General features: G+C 39.8%; 1 protein-coding gene and 1 pseudogene across 50 annotated transcripts in view; both read right to left on the bottom strand.

Annotated features, from left to right (window-relative positions):
• The window catches only part of LRRFIP2 (LRR binding FLII interacting protein 2), a 128,322-nt gene that overhangs the window by 90,082 nt on the left and 13,534 nt on the right, over window positions 1-24,706 (bottom strand). For 47 of the 50 annotated variants that reach the window (XM_077992123.1, XM_077992118.1, XM_077992121.1 and 44 more), the window contains one exon: window positions 11,154-11,298. In XM_077992123.1, coding sequence (XP_077848249.1) covers window positions 11,154-11,243 — 90 coding nt within the window. In that variant the 5' untranslated portion in view covers window positions 11,244-11,298. Of the gene's footprint in view, window positions 1-11,153; window positions 11,299-16,305; window positions 16,354-24,706 lie in introns of all 50 variants that reach the window. The other 3 variants (XM_077992090.1, XM_077992085.1, XM_077992087.1) reach the window with 1 other exon arrangement.
• On the bottom strand, window positions 112-1,071 carry LOC144339109 (NEDD8-conjugating enzyme UBE2F pseudogene; annotated as a pseudogene).

A 24,706-nucleotide genomic window follows, 5' to 3' on the forward strand; every position in this document is an offset into this window, starting at 1 on the left:
TTCTTTAGAAACCCAAATACGTTTTCTTGCTGTCTTTATGTTGAATTCTCCATCTACAATGGGCAGTCATGAGGATGGTCTTCTTCAGGACAACATGGTCACAGGACTGGGACAATGCAGGGGGACTGAGAGGGAGAGTCAGGGGACAGGGGAGAGGAGGCGCTGCCTCTTGCTGCTTTTTCACGCTAGAGACAAACTATAACACACAATCCACGGGCCTGCAATCTTCTCCTTTTATCATCTGGCATTAACACTTGATGTAGTCATCTACTTTATTCAAGAAGTCCTCCTTGTCCCACAAATGATGTTCTGCAGCTTCAACATTCAGTGGATCATCAAAATTCAGAAGATTAGTAAACAAATAATTTAATCTCCAAACAACATCCTTCAATGTTCTCGTGGGAGCCCAGCCAGTGCTGTCAATCGAATGTCCTCAGTAAACTTTAGATGTATTTCCCCCATCTCTGTGATGTTGGGGTACCAGATCCTGGTCAGGCATTTGACTTTGGAAGGCACCATGTTACAAGCATCAGGAAGTCCAGTTTCAAGCTGAAATTTTCCACCCTGGTAGTAACCCTTGTCTGGGGTTACAGTCAGCAGAAAGCAATGAAGCTTTTTAGATCAGGAAATACACTTGACATGTACAAGGTAAATAAGCTCAAGCTCTGCAACCTCTTTAACAATCAACTTGTCTCTCACAGAACCCTCTGAGTGGGGCCAGATGCTATGGCTGACATCCCAGACCCTTTGAGACTGTCATCGCACTTCAGTTTGCTTACAGGTGTCAGCATTACTCCTGCCTTTACCCTGGGCACCCCAAGACATGTGAGGCAGGCCTGACACCCAACACCATGCCTGGCCTGGGCAGTGGTGGCAAGACACAGCCCCTCATAGCTACATTGGCTCCAGGTGGCAGGACCAGAAGTCATTAGAACTTTTAAAACATGAACAGGAAGGACACATTTTTATTTTATCACACTGAATCCTTAATAGAAGGAAGGAGGGGGATAGGCCTGGGGAACGAAACAAAGGACCTTAAACTTGGTTTATATCTCTTTCTCCCTTCCTTTCTTCCTAACATTTTAAAGAAAAGATCTGAAACAACTGTGACAACAAGTTAACATTTGATAATGCTGGGTGCTGGACTCATGGATACTTATATTATTGCCAAAATCTTAATGTTTTTCAAAAACAAGCCAGGCATGGTAGTGGTGCCTGTAATCCCAGCTACTCAGGAGGCAATGTGGGAGAATCACTTGAGCCTAGGAATTCGAGTCTGGCTTGGGCAACCTAGCAAGACCTCATGTCAAAAACAAAACAAAACAAAACAAAATACTATAGTAGTACATGAAAATACACTCAAATGACTTTAAAAGAAGAAAATCCTCTAGCTTTAAAACTTTTGTATCACAGTGTTGATGGTGCTAAAACTGCTATTTTACAGGAGGCAAATTTACAACTCATAATTTGACAGAAATGCACCAAACTGAGCCAACAAGGTCTGGAATTGCCAGCAGCACATACATCCATAATATAAAACCTATGCAAATGGCATGGACAAAAGAGAGATTATGTACAATTTAGGCCTTTAAAGACTATGCTTTAATTTCAAGAAATTTGAAATATAAAATTTGAGAAAGTAAAACATTCAAAGAAAATGACTAACTCAGGTAGCAAAGACTCAGAGTTCACTGTGTTTAATTTTGTTTACTCTTCCATGACACTCATGCCAAAAAAACACTGAAAGACAAATTAAGAGACATAATATTTACTGTGTTGCCATGGTTTCCAAATTAACAAAAATTATTGCTCTATTTCCTAGCAACTTCCCTTTAGTACAAAAATTTGTAATTAAATCTTACAACATGATTATGTTTAACCACTTTAAGTTTTTGGTAGTTGAGGACAAATATTTAAATTTTTCTGAGCATGAACACCAACATGTAGTAAACTATAGAAATTATAACTCATCTTTTTCTGATGTCAAACAACTATATCTTCCATTTACTCAGAAACTTTTTGACAGCAAAAATATTCTTTTGGAATGAGAGACGACTTTATACAACCCAATAAACAGTATATAAAAAGTAAAACTTTGGATCTGCAATGACATATTTAACCAAAAAGACTAATTTGGGGACTAACAAAAATACTTGTGATGGGGGAAAAAAAGGTGTTGCTAGTAATGTCTTCAAATTTAGGTTAATGATATTGTGCTATCTGAATATTTTTCTCCAAATCCCTATAAGTCACAGGAATGGCAAAGATTATGACAAGGAAAGTTATACCAATACTTTTCAGTCACACTAAGACAAAACTAAGTTTTAAGGCTCAATAATCCTCCCTTAATTCCAGTAAGAGGAATTCCATCAAGAGACAGTGAGATGCTGAGAGTAACACTGGCTATCACAAAAAGTGTACAGGACCAGGCTCTAGAAGTAGGGAAAAAGTACAAGCAAAGTGTAACCCCAATCACATCCCTTACCCTCCTCTTTTGCCTTAGTTCCAGTGTGTAAATGGAGAAAACACCGGGTCTGCACTCAAAGAAAACTGGCTGAGGGCCTGTAATCCCAGCACTTTGGGAAGCCAAGGCAGAAGGATCTTTTGAGCTCAGGAGTTTGAGACCAGCCTGGGCAACACAGCAAGACTCTGTCTCTATTGTTATTATTAATAATAGTAACAAATAAACAAATAGAATTGGCTGAATTCATGCACTAACACCACCTGAAGGAATCCTAAATGACTAAAACCACAACTTAGATTTGCTCTTTCAAAGAATCTGTCTAATAAAAACAACAGGCACAAAGGAGGATAATTATTTTTTAACCGGGTAGAAATGGACAGAAAAACATTCACTTTTTATAATTTAAAAAAAACTCATATTTCATAATATTCTTTCTTTTTTAAGAGACAGGGTCTTGCTATGTTGCTGAGGCTAGTCTCGAACTCTTGCGCTCAAGCGATCGTCACACCTCAGCCTCCCAAGTAGCTGGGACTAACAGGTATGCACCACTGCACCCGGTCATTTCATAATCTTCTATGAATTTTTGTGTACCACCACTGAAAACATGAGTATTTTAAATAAGAGTAATTCTGCCTCCTGTGGAGTTTCTTTTCAGACAAATCCAATTTACACAGAATAATCCAAACCAAACACATGGGATAATATCACTGAACTGCACACTTTAAAAAAAGAAATCCAGGCTGGATGCAGTGGCTCACGCCTGTAATTCCAGCACTTTGGGAGGCCAAGGTGGGGGGATCACCTAAGGTCAGGAGTTCAAGAACAGCCTGGCCAACATGGTGAAATCCCATCTCTACCAAAAATACAAAAATTAGCTGGGTGTGGTGGCGCGCACCTGTGATCCCAGCTTTTCGGGAGACTGAGGCAGGAGAATCACTTGAACCTGAGAGGAAGAGGCTGCACTGAGCTGAGATCACGCTACTGCACTCTAACCTGGGTGACAGAGCAAGACTCCGCTTCAAAAAAAAAAAAAAAAAAAAATCCAAATGTTCTAGCAGACACAAATGTGAAACAGCCATGGAGCTTCCTTTCTTACCTCTTACAAGTAAATTTACACGCCATATTTTTTATTTTTAGAGGTGGGGGTCTCACTCTGTTGCCCAAGCAGGAGTGCAGTGGCAGGATCACAGCTCACTGAAGCCTTGAACTCCTGGGCTCAGGCAATCCTCCTACCTCAGCCTGCTGAGTACCTGGGACTACAGGCACATGTCACCACACTCAGTTAAACCAGTTATGTTTATGTGTAAATTCTGCTCAACACAAAAATCTCTGGATACTCTTTACTAGACTCCAATTCTTATGATCTTTTCCTGAATGAGCTCAGGAGTTCGAGACCAGCCTGGGCAACATAGCAAGACCCTGTCTCTATTAAAAATAATAATTATTACATAATTATTAATCATAGTAAGAGATTAAATGTACAGACTCTGGAGCCAACCTTCACGAGTTTGAATCCAAGCTCTGCTATTTCCTACCTATGTAACCTTGGGGAAGTCACTTATGACTTCCTCTTCAGGATCCTATCCTCTAATCTAGAAAAGATAATCAGTTTCTATGTCTGACATTCATTCTCTAGATTTAAGAGAACTATGCATAAGAACATCAATTTTCTTTGGGTTCTGGACTTTGGAAGAAATCACAGAATTTTAGACCCAGAAAAAAAATCTCAGATCATCAGGGACAAAAATCAGCAACATTTTTGTGGCTGGGCATGGTGGCTCATGCCTGTAGGCCGATGCCGGCGATCACCTGAGGTCAGAAGTTCAAGACCAGCCAGGCCAACATGGTGAAACCCTGTCTCTACTAAAACTACAAAAATTAGTTGGGTGTGGTGGCACACGCCTGTAATCCCAGCTACTCGGGAAGATGAGGCACAAGAATCACTTGAACCTGGGAGACGGAGGTTGCAGTGAGCCGAGATGGCGCCACTGCACTCCAGCCTGGGCGACAGAGTGAGACTCTCTCTCTCAAAAAAAAAAAAAAGAACATTCTTGTGACTTTCACTTGAAGAAGTATGCATAAAATGTGTTTTCTTCGTAATTTCAGCTCTAAAACAAGAAAAGCAATAATACTCCAGGCTTCCGTGATGCCTTAAAAAGACTTTGCAAACCCTTCAAGAGGCTTCAATTTCTTCTCAAAAGGAAACTCACCATTAACACTCACCAAACTGACTATGGTAAGGCAGCATAACTAGCTTTCACTCTACCCTCATCATTCTCCTTTTGAGAGGCTAGGTAACTAAGGGTCCCCAATTTGATACACCAGGTATGTGCTTTCAGACAATTTCATTGAAAGTCAACTCTGAAATGGCATTTTTCACAAGCCCATGAAAATATCAAAGCCAAACACACACAAAAGGTAAGCATTCAGATTGGTCTTCTGAAACCCTAGGGAAAATGATCCCTTCCGACATTTGCTCTTTTGAGTTCTTCCTACAGCTATAATAGCCTGAGCTCCCAGAGCTAAACAGCAACATGCCTATTACAGACAGACAGGACTTATAAATCTACTCACATTCCTGCCTTCACAGAATAGTCTTCAAACATTTCAATATCTTTTAAAAATGCACTTAGAGGAGGCCAAGGCAGGTGATCACTTGAGTTCAGGAGTTCGAGACCAGCCTGAACAACATGGTGGAACCCTGTGTCTACTAAAAATACAAAAATGAGTTGTGCGTGGTGGCACATGCCTGTAATCCAAGCTATTCGGGAGGCTGAGGCAGGAGAATCACTTGAACTCAGGAGGCAGAGATTGCAGTGAGCAGAGATGGCACCACTGCACTCCAGCCTGGGCAACAGAATGACACTCCGTTTCAAAAAAAAAAAAAACCCCACCACACTCAGAGGCCGGGTGCGGTGGCTCATGCCTCTAATTCCAGCACTCTGGGAGGTGGAGGCAGGCAGATCACTTGAGGTCAGGAGTTTGAGACCAGCCTGGCCAACACGCCGAAATCCTACCTCTACTAAAGTAAAAAATTAGATGGGCATGGTGGTGCTCACATGTAGTCCCAGCTACACAGGAGGCTGAGGCAGGAGAATCACTTGAACCCAGGAGGCGGAGGTTGCAGTGAGCCAAGATCATGCCACTGCACTCCAGTCTGGGCGACAGAGACCCTGTCTCAAAAAAATAACAATAATAAAATTAAACATAAAAATGCACTCAGGTTTTTCAAGATGAAAAGCATTCTGGGCTGGGCACAGTGGCTCATGCCTGTAATCCCAGCACTTTGGAAGGCTGAGGTGGGCGGATCACGAGGTCAGGAGATCGAGACCATCCTAGCTAACACGGTGAAACCCCATCTCTACTAAAAAATACAAAAAACTAGCTGGGTGAGGTGGCAGGCGCCTGTAGTCCCAGCTACTCGGGAGGCTGAGGCAGGAGAATGGCGTAAACCCGGGAGGCGGAGCTTGCAGTGAGCTGAGATCCGGCCACTGTACCCCAGCCTGGGCTACAGAGCAAGACTCCGTCTCAAAAAAAAAAAAAAGATCACACCATTGCACTCCAGCCTGGGCAAGAAGAGCAAAACTCCATCTCAAAAACAACAACAACAAAACAAAACAAAACAAAAAACAGCTAAACATATTTCCTCTAAAGTTTTAAAAGTATTGTATCACATATTAGACACTCATCATGCAAATAAAGTCCTGAATCTTAACAATGAAAACTGGTCCTTTTCCAGGTTTCAAGTTAAACTTGAGCCTTTTTATCTTGTTACTAAAGTTGCCATATGCATGTTCAGAGCTCTGAAGACATAAATAAAAACTAGAATTATTGGTTTTTTATATCCTTTTATAGTAGTAATTTTTATTATTATGGTATACATTCTAATAGAATAACTATTAAACTCAGTTATTTCATAACAAAATAATCACATAAAGGAAGGATAATAACCTGGAAGTATTAAAAAGTGACCATTCAGGATAGGATCATCTGTATATTTGGGTTCATGGTCCCCAAACTTGGCTGGCCATCAGAATCTCATAGGAAGGAGTTGGGGGGGGCGGGGAGAAAGAGAGAGAGAGAGGGAGAGAGAGTGTGTGTGTGTGTATGTGTGTAGTTAACTACAAATTTCTGCCTGGGTGTAGTGGTGCGAACCTGTAGCCCCAGCTACTCAGGAGGCTGAGGCAGGAGGATCACTTGAGCCCAGGAGTTCAAGTCCCGCCTAGACAACATAGCAAGACCTCATCTCCTTCAATCAACCAATCAATACAGATTTCTGGGCTCAACCCCCATAGATTCAGATTTACTAAGTATGAGGTATAGCTTGGGAATCTGTACACTGATAAAGCTCCCCAGGAGACTCTGATAATCAGTCATGTTTTAGAAAACCTATCGTAATAAGTTTATTTTACAAAAACAGTCCATTTTACCTTTCTACCAGTCTTCTATTATCATTTTCAATTTCTGCTTTTCTGTTTTTTGTTTTGAGACGGAGTCTCGCTCTGTTGCCCAGGCTGGAATGCAGTGGTGCAATCTCGGCTCACTGCAATCTCTGCTTCCTTGGTTCAAGCAATTCTCTGCCTCAGGCTCCCGAGTAGCAGGCGCCCACCACCACACCCAGCTAATTTTTGTATTTTTAGTAGAGATGGGGTTTCGCCATGTTGACCAGGCAAGTCTTGAACTCCAGACCTCGTGATCCACCCGCCTCAGCCTCCCAAAGTGCTGGGATTACAGGCGTGACCTGCCACGCCCAGCCCAATTTCTGTTTTTTAATAAGCAACAAATAGCCTACTGCAAGCCTAACACTGTTCTAAAGGTTAATGTGCCTTATCTTCTCTAACCATCACAACTCTGTGAGACAGGAAAATAATATTACTGCCATTTCACAGACGAGGAAACTGAAGTCTAGAGAAGTTTTAACAAAATTATTCAACCAGCAACTAGTATAGCCAGAATTCAAAGTCACACTTGTAAGTCTCCAAAACCTACCTCTCCTGGAACATGAACAATGACTCAAATGGCTGAATTTTTAGCCTTGCTTCTGATACATTTTAGACAGTTATCTGAACATCATCTGTTTCCTCAGCTGTAAACATGGCTAATAATAATATCTATCCTACTTAGCTCAAGACTTTTGATAGAATCAAGATGTGAAACTGCATTCAAAGTCACGAACAATTACTGAAAAACAAAAAACAAGCTATTAATGGTGGAATTAGAGAGGACTGAGAAACAATCTGGCATAGTAAAAGGTTAAATGCACAGACTCTGGAGCCAAGCTTCAGGGTCTGAATCCAAGCTCTACTATTTCCTAGCTATGTAACCTTGGGGAAGTTACTTAATTTTTCTGTGCAATGGTTTCCACATCTGCAAAATGCAGATAAAAAAACTGATTGCAGAATTTTTTGCAGAATTTTATAAGGATTAAATGAATTAATGCATGTAAAATGCTTAGAATAGTATTTGCCACATAGTAAGCACTCAACAAGTGCTGGATGTTAGAATCCTATACTTTTTTTTTTTTTTTTTTTGAGACGGAGTCTCGCTGTGTCTCCCAGGCTGGAGTGCAGTGGTGCGACCTCGGCTCACTGAAAGCTCCGCCTCCCGGGTTCACGCCATTCTCCCGCCTCAGCCTCCCAAGTAGCTGAGACTACAGGCGCCCGCCACCACGCCCGGCTAGTTTTTTGTATTTTTAGTAGAGACGGGGTTTCACCATGTTAGCCAGGATAGTCTCGATCTCCTGACCTCGTGATCCACCCGCCTCGGCCTCCCAAAGTGCTGGGATTACAGGCTTGAGCCACCGCGCCCGGCCTACAATTTTTTAAAGAAAGCATCACATTAAAAAAAAAAAAGTTCAAATACTTAGTGACAACACAAAAGGACACTAGAAGGTGGTGGCATTTTCCTCCCTTATAGAAATCAGGGTAAATCCCGCCAATTTTGAAAGGAAACATTCTGGGTAGTTTCAATTTTCAACTACAATTATGTTGCTTCCAAAATGCTTCATTTGTGCAAATAGTTAAGATCACTCGCTGTAAAGTCGTATCTACTTTTTCATTTTTAAGTATCTTTTAACTGAAAAATCTCTCTTTGATTTTTATTTTAAGTTCTGGGATACATGTGCAGGACCTGCAGGTTTGTTACATAGGTAAACATGTGTCATGATGGTTTGCTGTACCTATCAACCCATCACCCAGGTATTAAGCCACATATGCATTAGCTATTTATCCTGATGCTCTCCCTCACCCCACTGTGCTCCCTCTCCACAGGCCCCAGTGTGTGTTATTCCCCTTCCTGTGTCCATGTGTTCTCACTGTTCAGCTCCCACTTATAAGTGAGAATATGTGGTGTTTGGTTTTCTGTTCCTGTGTTAGTCTGCTGAGGATAATGGCTTCCAGTTCCATCCATGTCCCTGCAAAGGATATGATACAGTTCCTTTTTATGGCTGCACAATATTCCATGGAGTGTATGTACCACATTTTCTTTATCCAGTCTATCATTGATGGGCATTTGAGAGTTGATGTAACTCAAATGTAACCCAAAACTATAAAAACCCTACAAGAAAATCTAGGCAATGCCATTAAGGACATTAGCACAGGCAAAAATTTCATGATCAATAGCAATTGCAACAAAAGCAAGAATTGACAAATGGGATCTAATGAACTAAAGAGCTTCTGTAAGGCAAAAGAAACTACCATCAGAGTGAAAAGACAAACTACAAAATGGGAGAAAGTTTTTGCAATCTATCCATTTGACAAAGATCTAATATCCAGAATCTGCAAGGAACTTAAACAAATTTACAAGAAAAAAAAAAAAACCATTAAAAAGTGGGCAAAGGACATGAACAGATACTTCTCAAAAGAAGTCATGTATGCAGCCAACAAACATGAAAAAAAGCTCAACATCACTGATCATTAGAGAAATGCAAATCAAAACCACAATGAGAAACCACTCACACCAGTCAGAATGGCGATTATTAAAAAGTCAAGAAACAACAGATGCTGACAAGGCTGTGGAGAAATAGGAATGCTTCTACACTGTTGGTGAGAATGTAAATTAGTTCAACCATTGTAGAAGACAGTGTGGTGATTCCTCAAAGACCTAGAACCAGAAATACCATTTGACCCAGCAATCCCATTACCTGAAGGAATATAAATCATTCTATTAAAAAAATACCTGCACATGTATGTTCACTGGAGCACTATTCACAACAGCAAAGACATGGAATCAATCCAAACGCTCTCACTGATTTTTAATATATTTTTGTTATAGTAATATCACGATTTCTTATCAGGTTTTAGGTAGTAACTTTCCTTTGCTTCAAATAGCCTCCTACAGCATTTGACTTCTAATTCAAAAGCTAACTGAGTAGCTTCCAAAAGGAAAATCGTAACAATGAGCTGGATCAAAAGAGTGTGTAATGTGTCAAAAGGAAACTACACTATTCCTAAATGAGTTATTTACTAATAACAAAGAGGAAGTGCTATGGTAATAATTCTCACCAAAAAAATATAATTTAATGATGCTCTTAATGATGCTCTAAGCAACTCTCATACCATATTAGTTTACGGTCAGTCTGCAGTTGCAGATAGAGTCTGAAACAAAGTTGGCAATTGACTAAGAAATCCCAGCTGGTAGTCATGTTAAATTTCCAATATACTGCAGGAAATGTTGCCAGTGATTCAACAGGTGACACCCCTTCCCTTTTTCTTTTTTCTGAGTTACAACAAATTGAAACAAAATTGCCCCAGAAGTTCTGTTACCAACTAAAAGAATTAAACATAAAAATTCCACTGCAATGTTTCAAAAAATAAAACACTGAATCTGAACAGACAAGAAATATTGTTTCCATCAACATTTATATACCACCTCTAAAGCATATTAACAGAATAGCCCAATGAGTATGTCTATATAGTCCTCATATCTTCAACATTCTAATTATCCTAAGTTTACATTCGAAAGATTAATTATAAATTTCAATACATTATAACAAGTACATGGAACTCAAGTAACCCACAAAAATATAAAGAAAAATTAATTTTGGATGCATTGGATATTGTGAAAATTGATTATATACATTGGAATTATCTTGTCATACCCAATTAAATTAGAGTCACGAGACCAGGGGGGAAGAAAAGGAAACAAAAAGCATTTAGGGAACAAGCACCTGCCCAGGGATTATCTGGCAAGCCAGCTGCTGAAATGACCTATTATAACCTTAAGATCAGTTTTACCTAGTAGCTGCGGAAACGAACTGCTGTAACTCTAAGACTAGTTTTACCTTCCACAGTCACTCACAAATCAGAGCATGCCAGCTCCCAAAAACTTTGCTAGTGCCAATGCATTTTCTTTCAAAACAACGCATAACATTTCTCTAATAAAAACCTCAATCTTTTCTTTGTTCTTTGGACATACCAAAGACCAATGCAGTCTGTGTGTATGCCCAAATTACAATTCTATTGTCTCAAATAAAACATGTTGTTCAGAGATTCATCTCTATATTTGATTTCTGTTGATAATATCCAACTATATTTTATTCTAATACACTATTTTAGAGACCAGTTATAACATGTTGCTCATGATAAACATCTGAAACTAGTTCAATTAGTAAACATCTATCTCTGTCAAATCGGCATTTTTACAATACATCTGTGCAACTCAGTGTTGAGAGGGGATTTACCAAACATACCTCTCTGGCAATGTTACTCAAAGCTTCATCTTCTGCAGAAAATCGGTCTTTCACAGGTGTTCTTTTCCTCCCAGAACCAGGAGTCCCCATCTTGTGTTCTTAACAGTCTTTTAACTTTGAAAGTGATTTAACTGTGTTTTCAGCCCTGAAGTAAACAAAAACATAATAATTTATTTCTTTCTGTGCGATTTTCATGTTCATTTATACATTCACTTTTAACAGAGAAATTGTATTTCTTCTTAGAGAAATCAGTCACCAAATACCTCTTCCCACTACCAAATTATTCCAATAAATTTTAGAATATTTAATTTTATACTAATTACTAAATCTCCCAACTCTTTTCACTATGCTACCCACGGCAACCTGTGAGAGTGTATTATAATATTAGCCTCAGAAAGCTGCCATCAGCAGAAATTCTACTTAACCACTTAAAATTACTATAGCTGGGCAGCCTGGCCAACATGGTAAAACCCTGTCTCTACTAAAAATACAAAAATTAGCCAAGCAGGGTGGCACACATCTGTAATCCCAGCTACCCGAGAGGCTGAGGCAGGAAAATCACTAGAACCCAGGAGGTAGAGGTTGTAGTAAGCCAAGATTGTGCTACTCCAGCCTGGGAGACAAAGTGAGACTCTGTCTCAAAATAAATAAATTAATTAATTAAATAAATAAATAAATAAATAAATAACTATAGTTATTTCTAAAACCAATCTCCATCCCAGAATGAAAAACATTTCAGAAGTTATTCAGCCTAAAGTTTTAGAAGATGTTCAAGAGGTTTTACTACTAAGCCTTATAGTTACAAAACTAACTTTGCCTTTTAGTGTAATTTAAGAAAAATTCCAATTAAATCACAACAACGCCAGACACGGTGGCTCTCACCTGTAATCCCAGCACTTCGGGAGGCTGAGGTGGGCAGATCACTTGAGGCCAGGAGTTCGAGACCAGCCTGGCCAATGTGGTAAAACCCCCATCTCTACTAAAAATACAAACATTAGCCAGGCGTGGTAATGCATGCTTATAATCCCAGCCACTCCGGTGGCTGAGGCACAAGAATCACCTAAACCCAGGAGGCAGAGATTGCAGTGAGTCAAGATCATGCCACTGGACTCCAGCCTGGGTGACAGAGACTCTCTCTCAAAAAAAAAAAAGGACAAAAAAAACCAACAACCATATAAAAGAAAAAAATGAAGGTTTATTATTCTTCAATTAACGATAACCAACACTGTCCATGTAACAAATACCTGAGTGTCTGTTGTTACCAGGTACTATAGGAGGTGCTAAAGGTACAGTGATGAACAAAACTGATGTAGTCAAATTATTAAGAACATATCGCCAGGCGCGGTGGCTCATGCATGTAATCCCAGCACTTTGGAAGGCCAAAGCGGGTGGATCACCTGAGGTCAGGAGTTCAAGACTAGCCTGACCAACATGGTGAAACCCCATCTCTACTAAAAATACAAAATTAGTGGGACATGGTGGCACATGCCTGTAATCCCAGCTTACTTGGGAGGCTGAGGTAGGAGAATCACTTGAACCCGGGAGACAGAAGTTGCAGTGAGCCGAGGTTGCACCCCTGCACTTCAGCCTGGGCAACAAGAAGGAAACTCCTTCTCAAAATATAAAAAAAAGAATATATCTATGAACCTGTTACTATTACTTATTAGACCTATTTTAACAAAAGGGAGAAGAAAAACCCATCCGCCAGGATTAAATAATAAGGATGAAAAAGACCATCTAACCTTTCTAACACATGGTATTTGAGATTAAAGATTACCATGAAAGAATGCAAGCCAAATTTCATGACCTGTTTTCTTCTATACACATTGCTAACAAGTATAGCTCATTTAGCTAAATATTCCGTAACTTAAAAAAATTTTGACTTCCTTTAACAAAATAAACCAGCAAAATTTCATTACAGTATGAATCACAAAAGAATTCTCAAGTAAGTCTGTCCTCACAGAATTGGCTGTATTGAAATTCTAAATGACTTTAATGTACTGGAATTTACTTGATTCAGGCTAAATAAAGCAGAACTACTCCACCAAAAAGTTTTCTCCAATAAAGATTCAGGACATTCCCAACTTATCTGACACCATTTCTCATTCATCAGAGCTAGCTTATTATTCTGTCCACCAGAATAAAGACTGATGATGGTTTATTACTTTTATTTCACTAGAGAAGATATATCTGGATATGATTATTAAGAACTCATTTAAAAATGGAAACACCAGCTGGGCGTGGTGGCTCACGCCTGTAATACCAACACTTTGGGAGGCCAAGGCGGGCAAATCACAGGAGATCAGGAGTTCGAGACCAGTCTGGCCAACATGGCAAAACCCCATCTCTACTAAAAATACAAAAACTAGCCGGTTGAGATGGCACATGTCTGTAATCCCAGCTACTTGGGAGGCTGAGAGAGAAGAATCGCTTGAAACCAGGAGGTGGAGGTAGCAGTGAACCGAGATCATACCACTGCACTCCAGCCTGGGCAACAGAGCGAGACTCCATCTCAAAAAAAAAAAAAAAAAAAAAAAAAACGGAAACACGAAAAAATGTACTTCTTAATGTAGCACCTGATACATCCCAGACACAAATCAGAACAACTCCTGAAAAGGACAGAAAAGTTTTCTCAGGGGTCTCCAATCATCTTCAGCATAATTTTAAAGATTATACACTTAACTAATAGTAATAGTGTATACATTGCTGGTGGGAATGTAAACTAGTACAACCACTATGGAAAACAATATGAAGATTTCTTTTTTTTTTTTTTTTTTTTTTTTTTTGAGATTGGAGTCTCGCTCTGTCGCTCAGGCTGGAGTGCAATGGTGCAATCTCAGCTCACTGCAATCTCCGCCTCCCAGGTTCAAGCAATTCTCCTGCCTCAGCTTTCCAAGTAGCTGGAACTATAGGCGTAGGCCATCATGCCCAGCTAATTTATGTATTTTTGGTAGAGACAGGGTTTCGCCATGTTGGCCAGGCTGGTGTCAAACTCCTGACCTCAAGTGATCTGCCCGTGTTGGCCTCCCAAAGTGCTGGGATTACAGACGTTAGCCACCAGGCATGACCCGAAGATTTCTTAAAGAACTAAAAGTAGAACTACATTTGATCCAGTAATCCCACTACTAGGTCTCTACCCAAGGAAAAGAAGTTATTATACGAAAAAGACACATGCACACACATGTTCATAGCAAAACAATTCACAATTGCAAAGATACGGGAAAAACCTAAGTGCTCATCAACCAACGAGCAGATAAAGAAAATGTGGTACATACACACCATGTAATACTACTCAGCCATAAAAAGGAATGAAATAATGCCTCTTGCAGCGACTTGGATGGAGTTGGAGGCCATTACTCTAAGTGAAGTAACTCAGGAATGGAAAATCAAATATCATATGATCTCACTTATAATTGGGAGCTAAAATATACAGACGCAAAGGCATAAGAATGATATAATAGACTTTGGGGACTTGGTGGTGGGGGCAAGCGCAGGGGCGTAAGGAATAAAATACTACATATTGGGTACAGTATAAACTGCTTGGGTGATAGATAGGCGCACTAAAATCTCAGAAATCACCACTAAAGAACTTACCCATGTAACCAAAAACCATCTGTACCCCAAAAACTATTGAAACAAATTTTTTTTTGAAACGGAGTCTCGCTCTTTCTTGCCCAGGCTGGAGTTTAATGGCACGATCTTGGCTCACTGCAGCCTTTGCCTCCCGGGTTCAAGTGATTCTCCTGTCTCAGCCTCCCGAGTAGCTGGGACTACATGTGTGTGCCACCATACCTGGTTAATTTTGTAATTTTAGTAGAGACGGAGTTTCACCATGTTGGCCAGGCAGGTCTCGAACTCCTGACCTCAGGTGATCCACCTGCCTCAGCCTTCCAAGGTGCTAGGATTACAAGTATAAGCCACATGACCAGCCAAAATAAAATTTTTTTTTAAAAATGGTAATGGTGTATACAAATATTAGCCACCTACTAAAAAAAAGCAACATGCAACACAATGTTCCTTTTCAGACTACAGTGACAATTTAGTGAATGCACTGTAGTATCATCCAATATTTGTCCATCAGTCAGCTTTCCAAGGACACAATGAAAGATATTTCACAGAAGCAGGAGAAAAAATGTAAGCATTTTCTAATTTCAGACACATAAAAATAATTAGAGAATAAAAATAGATTTGGCTAGAAGTATATCAATAGTTTAACAGTGGTTTTGTTAGGAAGATAGCATTATGGATGCATTTTTTTCTTAATTCTCTAAAATTTCAATAGCATTGAGGAAAAAGAGATGCATTTTAAAACCAGACGTGGTAGCTCACATCTAATAATCCCAGCACTTTGGGAGGCTGAGTCAGGAGAACTGCTTGAGCAAAGGAGTTTGAGACCAGCCTGGGCAACATGGCAAAACCCTGTCTCTACAAAAATTAAAAAAAATTAGCCAGGCATGTTGGCATGTGCCTGTAATTCCAGCTATTTGGGAGGCTGAGGTGCGAGAACTGACTGAGCCTGGGAGGTCGAGGCTGCAGTGAGCCATGATCACTGCACTCCAGCCTGGGTGACAGAGTGAGACCCTATCTCAAAAAAATAAATAAATAAAAATAAAAACATTCCAATCTAAGGTGCAAAAAATAAACTAGCCCCCAACTGGATCACATCCAAATTAAACATAATATGCTATACTACTGAGACACCAATCTGAAACCACTGCTGGTAGCATTCTTTTGAATCTTTCTTTTCTTTCTCCTCTATCCCCATGATCCATTTTCTTTCTTTCTCAACTAACAATGCCTAAGCCTTACACCTGCCAGAGTACTCCTGGACCACAGATTTATGTAAAAAATTCTTTCTTAAAATTGCTTCCAAACAAAATGGTTTCAACAAGCTCCAGAATAGGCAGCACTGAGAAAGAGATGACAGGAAAAAGCAGCACAGGATAAGCAGGAAATAGGAACAACTTCCTATCTTCCTTATCCTTCTTGTCATATCTACAGAGGGCACCTAGGTGTTTATATGACTGATTGGCCAGGTCCAGTTGCCTTTTTCAGTTCACATAATGCAGATCAAGAATGACCTAGCTCAAAGGATAACCTAGCACTTTTAAAAGAACTGTATTATTTGTACCCTGCAGGCAGGTTTCCTTACCAGTATTAGAAAAATGACGAGACTGGGCAACACGGTGAAATCCTGTCTCTACAAAAAAAAAAAAAAAAAAAAAAAAAAATTTATCCAGACAAGTTGATGAACACCTGTAGTCCCAGCTACTTGGGAGGCTGAGGTGGGAGGACTATGTGAGCCAAGGGAGGTCAAGGTTATGGTGAGCCATGATAATACCACTGCACTCCAGCCTGGGTGACAGAGGGAGACCCTGTCTCAAAAAAAGAAAAAAAAAAGGAGAAAGGAAAGGTTTTTCAGTTCTCATGCAATCTATTTTCTAGTAACTCCAGGTCATTCTGTATCAGTGATGGAGGAAACCTTGAAAGAAATAAGATTCCTAACATAGCCAATGGGAAATCTTTCAACAAAATGACAAAACTGAGAATGTAGACTCAAAGGAAACCTTAAATACATTATTTTGTTTCTGATCCTAAAGGACTTGCCGTAAATTTCTACCCCAAAGGTTCCTCAAGAACACTTTTCTTCAGGAGCACATTAACTCCTTGGAGTGTTTCCTTGGTGGTATCAAACAACTTAAAGAGCTAAACCTTTTCCTCAATTGATAAGAACAAAACTGCCTGTATTTTTGTCAAGTCCTTTACCCACACAGTGTCAAGTTGATTTTCCCCAGATGGTTTTATCATGAAGCATTTGTCTACTTAAGGAAAAGAAGGAAAGTATCTTCAGGATCTTGTGGAATATAAACCTTCCAAAACAGACCGATATTTCAATAAGGCTTTCTCTTCTCCAATGAGCTTCTCATATAATACACATCTGAAATAACAGGCATTTTGCCACAGTAAAAGTGGCACTTCAATCATGATATTGTCCACTTTTGTAAGAACAGAATGTGCATGTAGCACCAGTATGTCACATTCTAAATATAGGACACTTAGAAAGTTCTGTGCCTAATCTGGATCCTGATAGATAGCTCCTTTATATCTAAGTATTGCATCATGGAGAATTCAAAATATTGTCCCTATATGTCTTTGCATCACAGCTGCCATTACTGTGAACGCTAGTCTGCACAAGAAAACATTCTGTAGTTATTCATAAACAAATCCCAGTACATGGAATTGTCCCTGAACTAAAGACTTAGTGTGATTGCAGTTGTTGCCACTTGACAAAACTTAAAATGAAAAGATTCAAGTTCAATTGATTGCACTACCACTTGCTGTGTTACCCTCCCCACTTTCTACGCCTCCATCTCTTTATTAGTTTCATCGATATAACATGGTTAATGTGAGGCTCAAATGAATGAAGAAAAATCCAAGCATTTAACAAACTATAAAGCACCCCATAAATATTTAAAGCATTCTAAATTAACTACCTGTTTTGCATATTTAGCTTGTGAAATTGACAAAAAAAAGCAATCCTGGCCTTTCTTTATAATTTCATACATTTAACTAGACAAAAATATCCTTGATTTCCTCCAGCATGCACTGTCTAATAGCATTAAACCATGCTAAGAGTTTCTGCTAAAGTACAGAACAATTTGGAAAAAATAAATGCCTTAACTATAATCATTTTGCCGTCTAGCACATGTATATAATAAAAACAAAAAAGGAGAAATTCTTAAGGAACTTTGTATCAAAGTTTATTTTTAAAACTCTAAATGAATAACCAAGTTTTGGGAGTGCAGCCTTATAATGGTTATGCTAGTCCTCTTAGTAGAACACAAGTGACTTGAAACAGAAGACAGAGATCATTAAACGTTGTATTTAAAATATTTGCATATTGTTCTATGTAAATTTTACCTCAAAAGAAAAAAGTTCTCTATACAAATATTAAACTCTAGCCAATCATGTGCATGCTAAAATATTTAGGGTTGAAGTGCACTGAGATCTGCTACTTCAAACTGCAACAACAAAAGATTAAATGACAGACTCCAGATGGTAGGTACATTAGTGTTCACAGCACAACTCTTTCAATTTTTCTGTATGTTTAAAAAAAAATTGTTTTTTGAGACAGGGTCTCCCACTCTGTCTCCCAGGCTGGAGAGCAATGGTTCGATCTCGGCTCACTGCAACCTCTGCCTCCCAGGCTCAGGCGATTCTCCTGCCTCAGTCTCCCAAGTACCTGGGACTACAGGCCCACACCATTGCACTTGGCTAATTTTTGTATTTTTGGTAGACACAGGGTTTCACCATGTTGGCCAGGCTCATCTTGAACTCCTGGACTCAAGCGATCCACCTGCCTCAGCCTCCCAAAGTGCTAGGATTACAGGCGAAAGCCACCGTGCTCAGGGTATGTTTAAAATTTTTTATCATCGGCCAAGCATGGTGGCTCACTCCTGTAATCCCAGCACTTTGCGAGGCCGAGGCAGGCAAATTGCTTGAGCCCAGGAGTTTGAGACCAGCCTGGAAAGCAAAGTGAAACTCTGTCTCTAAAAAAAAATTTTTTAAATTTTTTATAATAAAATGTTGGGGAAAGAGTAACTGCTTAAGAAGTGTGGATGACTAGGTGAAAAAAAAGGCATGGGAATTAGGAATTGCAATTAAAAATCTTGAGTGAAAAAGAAAAGGAAGGCAGAGGTAATCATAGCACTGAAGAACACTCAATAGTTACATGCACATTAAAAATAAAGATTATGTGGGGTGTGGTGGCTCACGCCCGTAATCCCAGCACTCTGGGAGGCCGAGGCAGGAGGATCACCTGAGGTCGGGAGTTTGAGACCAGCCTGACCAACATGGAGAAACCCAGTCTCCACTAAAAATACAAAATTGGCCAGGCATAGTGGCACCTGCCTGTAATCCCAGCTATTTGGGAGGCTGAGGCAGGAGAATTGCTGGAACCCGGGAGGCAGAGGTTGCAGTGAGCCAAGATCGTGCCATTGGACTCCAGCCTGGGCAACAAGAGTGAAACCCTGTCTCAAAACAAACAAACAAACAAACTAAAGATTATGGCAGGGCACTGTGGCTCATGCCTGTAATCCCAGTACTTTGGGAGGCTGAGGCAGGCAGACCACTTGAGCCCAAGGGTTCAAGACCAGCCTGGGCAACACGGTGAAACCCCGTCTCTACAAAAAACACAAAAATTAACCAGGCGTGATGGCACACACCTGTAGTCCCAACTACTTGGAAGGCTGAGGTGGAAGGATTGCTTGAATCCAGGAGGTAGAGGATGCAGTATGCCTTGATCACACCACTGCAATCCAGCATGGATGACAGCGTGAGACCTTGTCTCGAAAAAGTAAGATAAAATAAAGATTATAGGCAGGCAGAAAATGGCTCCAACCAGAAGAGGAAAAAAGGAAAGGAAAGAGAGAGGAAGACAATGAGAAGGAGAGGGAGGAGAGAGGGGGGAAAAGAAGAGGGAGGGAGGGATTACAGTTAAAGACATCAATCCTGCAAATATCTAAATGAGATCGTTACATTAAAATGAATAAATCATTAGCAGAACCTACAGGAAGAATACAGAAGGTATATTCAGAAATTGAGGCAAAGTACAAAATGAAAAAAATATATACAGGCAAAACTGGAAAACTTGGCAAAACAAGGAAAGGCAAATGCTAAACACAAACTAAATGTCAAAAGAACATTAGAAACTATAACGGTTCACTTAAACTCATACTTCATAAAGAATAATGCTTACAAAGATGAGAACCTACATAATCATTCCTTCTACTTTTATAGTCAGTTGTCCTAAGAATTACCGAAGATATTTTTAAAGTCTCATATTTTGACTACCCACTATCCTCATATCTCCAATGCAACTGATTATCTTTCCATTTCCTCTCTTCCTACGATAACATGCCAGCGGTTGCATTTCTCTACTTGGTAAATTTATGTTCATTTAATGTTCATTTACAGAATAAATGGGCTATATGTTGGACATAAATCTTTATACTATTTCATCAACTGTGCAGAACCCAAATTAGGAAGATAGACTAAACAACAATTCACTTATCTGTATTTTCTGAGAAGCAAACCACTTTCTAGTACCATTCAAATAGCTTCCTTTCTTGATACCTTTTAAAGTATCTCAGAGATGTATGGACATACAATCAGAGGATAAAAGAAAGGAAGACTGACAATTACATATTGCTGAGAGTAGGAAAGACTTAAAAGTGTGAAACAGGTCAGGCAGTGGTGGCTCACACCTGTAATCCCAGCACTTTGGGAGATCAAGGCAGGGGGATCGCTTGAGGTCAGGAGTTTGAGACCAGCCTGGCCAGCATGGTGGAGCCCCATCTCTACTAAAAATACAAAAGTTAGCCAGGCATGGTGGCGCATGCCTGTAATCCCAATTACTCGGGAGGCTGAGGCAGGAGAATTGCTTGATCCTGGGAGGCAGAGGTTGCAATGAGCCAAGGTCGTATCACTGCACTCCAGCCTGGGCAACAGAGCAAGACCCCACATCAAAAAAAAAAAAAAAAAAAAAAAAAAAAGGGCCTGAAATAAAGCAGAAAACAGGAAAGAAGTATTAGAAAGAAAAATATAAGCCCAGGTAGCAAAGAACCAAAGAATCAAGATGAAACAAAAAATAAGAGAAACGGGAACACATGTAAGGAGGATATAATTTTTCAATATTAAAAAAATGCAATCAATATGAAGGAGGCTCTAAAACTAGAAATTTTCATAAAATAAAACCTATCACGTACCTTTAATTTTTCCCTTTTCAACAAATATCTACTGAGAATTTGCAAGGCACTATTTACATAGCACTGTCACTGCCTTGTAAGTAGACAAAAGAGAACACTGGGAAAATAAAAGTGGTAAAGAGATCAGAGAGAAGGTTCTCTGAAGCACAAAAGTTTTTATTTTGAAGAAGTCCAATTTATCCATTTTTTTCTTTTGTTGCTTTTTTTGATGTCATATCCAAGAAACCTACCTCAAGGCCATGAAGATTTATTTTTATATTTTCTTCTAAGAGTTTTACAGTTTTATCTCTTATATTTAAGTCTATGATCCATTTTCAGTTCATTTTCGTGTATGGTATGAGGCAGGGATCCAACTTCACACTTTTGCACATGGATATCTATTTGTCCCAGCATCATTTGTTGAAAAGACCATTCTTTCTCCCACTGAATTATCTTGCCACCCTTGTCAAAAATCAACTGACCATAAAAGGATTTACTTTCCGGATACTTAATTCTATTTCACTGAGCTTAATGGCTATCCTATGCCAGTATCACACCTTCTTGATTAACATAGCTTTGAGGTAAATTTTTTAATTGGGAAAAGTGAGTCCTCCAAATTTTTTGTTCTTCCTCTAACACTGGCTATTCTAGGGCCCTTGCATTCCCATATAAATTTTAGAATGAGTTTGTTACTTTCTCTTTTTTGTTTTCGTTGACACAGAGTCTCGCTACCAACCAGGCTGGAGTGCAGCGGCACGATCTCGGCTCATTGTAACCTCCTTCTCCCCGACTCAAGCAATTCTCCTCTCTCAGCCTTCTGAATACCTGGGATTACTAAGGCATGTGCCACCACACCTGGCTAATTTTTGTATTTTTAATAGAGATGGGGTTTCACCACATTGGCCAGGCTGTTCTCAAACTCCTGACATCAGGTGATCTACCTGTCTCCGCCTCCCAAAGTGCTGGGATTACAGGCGTGAGCCACTGTACCCAACCTGAGTTTCTCAATTTCTGGAAAAAAAAAAAAAAAAGGAAAGAAAAAGAGAGGGAAAAAAAAGGCAGCTGGGGTTTTGACACAAAAATTAGCCAGGTATAGTGACTCACACCTGTAGTCCCAGCTACTTGCAAGGCTGAGGCAGAAGGACTGCGTGAGCCCAATGAGTAAGCCCTAGGCAAAACAAAACAAAACAAAAAAAATCACTTAAAAGTCTTTATATTAAGTAGTTAGACCTCCAAGTCCCCCTTTCCATTGCTAGGCTACTACCTCAGCTTCAACTTCATCTCCTATTCCCCAGGATACCAGAAGTTCTAGAAGACAAAGGAGCTCTGGGGAAGGGAAGGGTGAGCAATGGGAATAGGAATGGAGTAGTAAGTGTGGGCTTAGGTGAAAGTATGCATTTTGAAATGTGGGACTGCTTCAGCCACCTTTAAATCACCCACCCTGCTACCAAAATATATACCGCTCTTCGAGGGAGGTCAACATTGACCAACCCCACCTACTTTCAAACCAAGAAGTCTGTGAAAACTCCCTAACTCAAAAGAATAACTTCGTGAAAATAAACTACACAGGGAGAAGAAAACTTCAAAAATAACCATCATTAATATCTTCAGAAAATTAAGACAAATTATAGCCATGAAACAAGAACAAGAGGCTATTAAAATTTTCAGAGAATAGGGTCGGGCACAGTATCTCAAGCCTGTAATCCCAACACTTTGGGAGGCCGAGGCAGGCGGATCACCTGAGGTCAGGAGTTCGAGACCAGCCTGACCAACATGGTGAAACCCCATCTCTACTAAAAATACAAAATTAGCTGGGCATGGTGGCACACGCCTGTAATCCCAGCTACTCAGGATGCTGAGGCAGGAGAATCACTTTAACCCAGGAGGCAGAGGTTGCAGTGAGCCGAGATCATGACATTGTACTCAAGTCTGGGCAACAGGAGCAAAACTCTGCCTCAAAAAAAAAAAAAAAAAATTCAGAGAATACAAGATCTTGCAAATTAAAACATGATAGCAGAAATTAAAAAAATAATAGAAATCAGCAATTCCACTCTTAGGTATATACTCAAGAGAACTGAAAACTTATGTCCACACAAAAACTTGTAACTGAATATTCACAGTAGCATCATTCCTAACAGCCAAAAGTGAAAACAATCCCAATGTCCATCAGTTGATGAATAGATAAGCAAATGTGGCATATCCATACAATGGAATATCATTCAGCCATAAAAACAAATATATTGGGCCTGGCACGATGGCTCATGCCTGTAATCCCAGCACTTTGGGAGGCCAAAGCAGGGGGATCACTTGAGGTCAAGAGTTGGAGACCAGCCTGGTCAACATGGTGAAACCCCACCTGAAAAAAAAAAAAAGATTAGCCAGGCATGGTGGGACGCATCTGTAATCCCAGCTACTCGGGAGGCTGAGGCATGAGAATCGCTTGAACCCAGGAGGCAGAGGTTACAGTGAGCCAAGATCGCATCACTACACTCCCTCCAGCCTGGGCAACAGAGCAAGACTGTCTCAAGAAAGAAAACAACAACAACAACAAAAAGGAATAAAGTATTGACTCGTGCTACATACAACAAGAGTAAATCCTGAAAAGTGATAAAAGCCAGACACAAAAACTACATATTGAATAACTTCATTTATGTAAAATGTCCAGAACAGGTAAATCCATAAGGACAGAAAGTATAATAGACTAGTGCTTTCCACAGTCTTGGGTAAAGAGGAAATGGAGAGGACTGCTATGGTATGAAGTTTCTTTGTGGGGGTAATGAACACCTTCTGGAATTAGTGCTGATGGCTGCACAACTTTGTGACTACACTAAAAAACCACTGAAAAGGTCTCTACTTTAAAGAGGTAAATTTTATGATACATGAATAGTACCTGAATAAAAAAATTAGTTTTAGAAAACTCAGGTTGGGAAATAAAGTTCAGGAAGTCTGACAGAAAACAGGAAAAAAAAAAAAAGAGAGAGGTAGAAAACAAGAAAGAAAAATATATAAGGTTAAAGTATCAGTCCAGAGGGACCAACATTCAACTAACTAGAGAAAGAGAAAACAGGCTGGGTGTGGTGGTTAATGTCTATAATCCCAACATTTTGGGAGGCCAAGGCGGGCAGATCCCTTGAGTTCAGGAGTTCGAGCCTGGGCAACATGGCAAAACCTCCTCTCATCTCTATCAAAAACTACAAATATTAGCTAGGCGTGGTGGGGACTGAGACGGGAGCATCACTTGAGGCCAGGAGGTCAAGGTTGTAGTGAGTCATGTTGGTGCCACTGTACTCCAGCCTGGGTGACAAAGCAAGACTCTGTCTCAAAAAAAAAAAAAAGAAAAGACAGAGAGAGAAAGAGAAAACAAAAATAAATTATTAATCAAATGACTTCCCAGAAGTTAAGAACATGAGTTGCCAGACTAAAAGGGCCCAAAGTGTTCAACACAAGTCCTGAGTTCACACCAAGGCATATCTTAGAGAATTTTAAACAATGAGAACAAAGATGACTTTACAACCTTTCATGGGGTGGGAAAGTCAGGCCACACATCAAGGATTAAGAATGGCTTCAAGACTTTCAAAAGTAATTCTGGAAACAAGAAGATGATAGAGTGATGCCTTCAAACTCCTGAAGGAAAATTACAGATGATCTATAAGTAGCCTGTATCAGTCAAATCCCTCTATTTCTCATACTTGATTATTAAAGACATTTTTGGACATGAAAGGTCTCAAAAATTTACCTTTTACACTCTTTGTCACTAAGCTACTAGAAGATAGGCTTCACCAAGTAAAAGTGAAAAACCAACAGAGA

The sequence above is a fragment of the Macaca mulatta genome, chromosome 2, assembly GCF_049350105.2.
Source record: "Macaca mulatta isolate MMU2019108-1 chromosome 2, T2T-MMU8v2.0, whole genome shotgun sequence".
NCBI classification, from domain to species: domain Eukaryota; kingdom Metazoa; phylum Chordata; class Mammalia; order Primates; family Cercopithecidae; genus Macaca; species Macaca mulatta.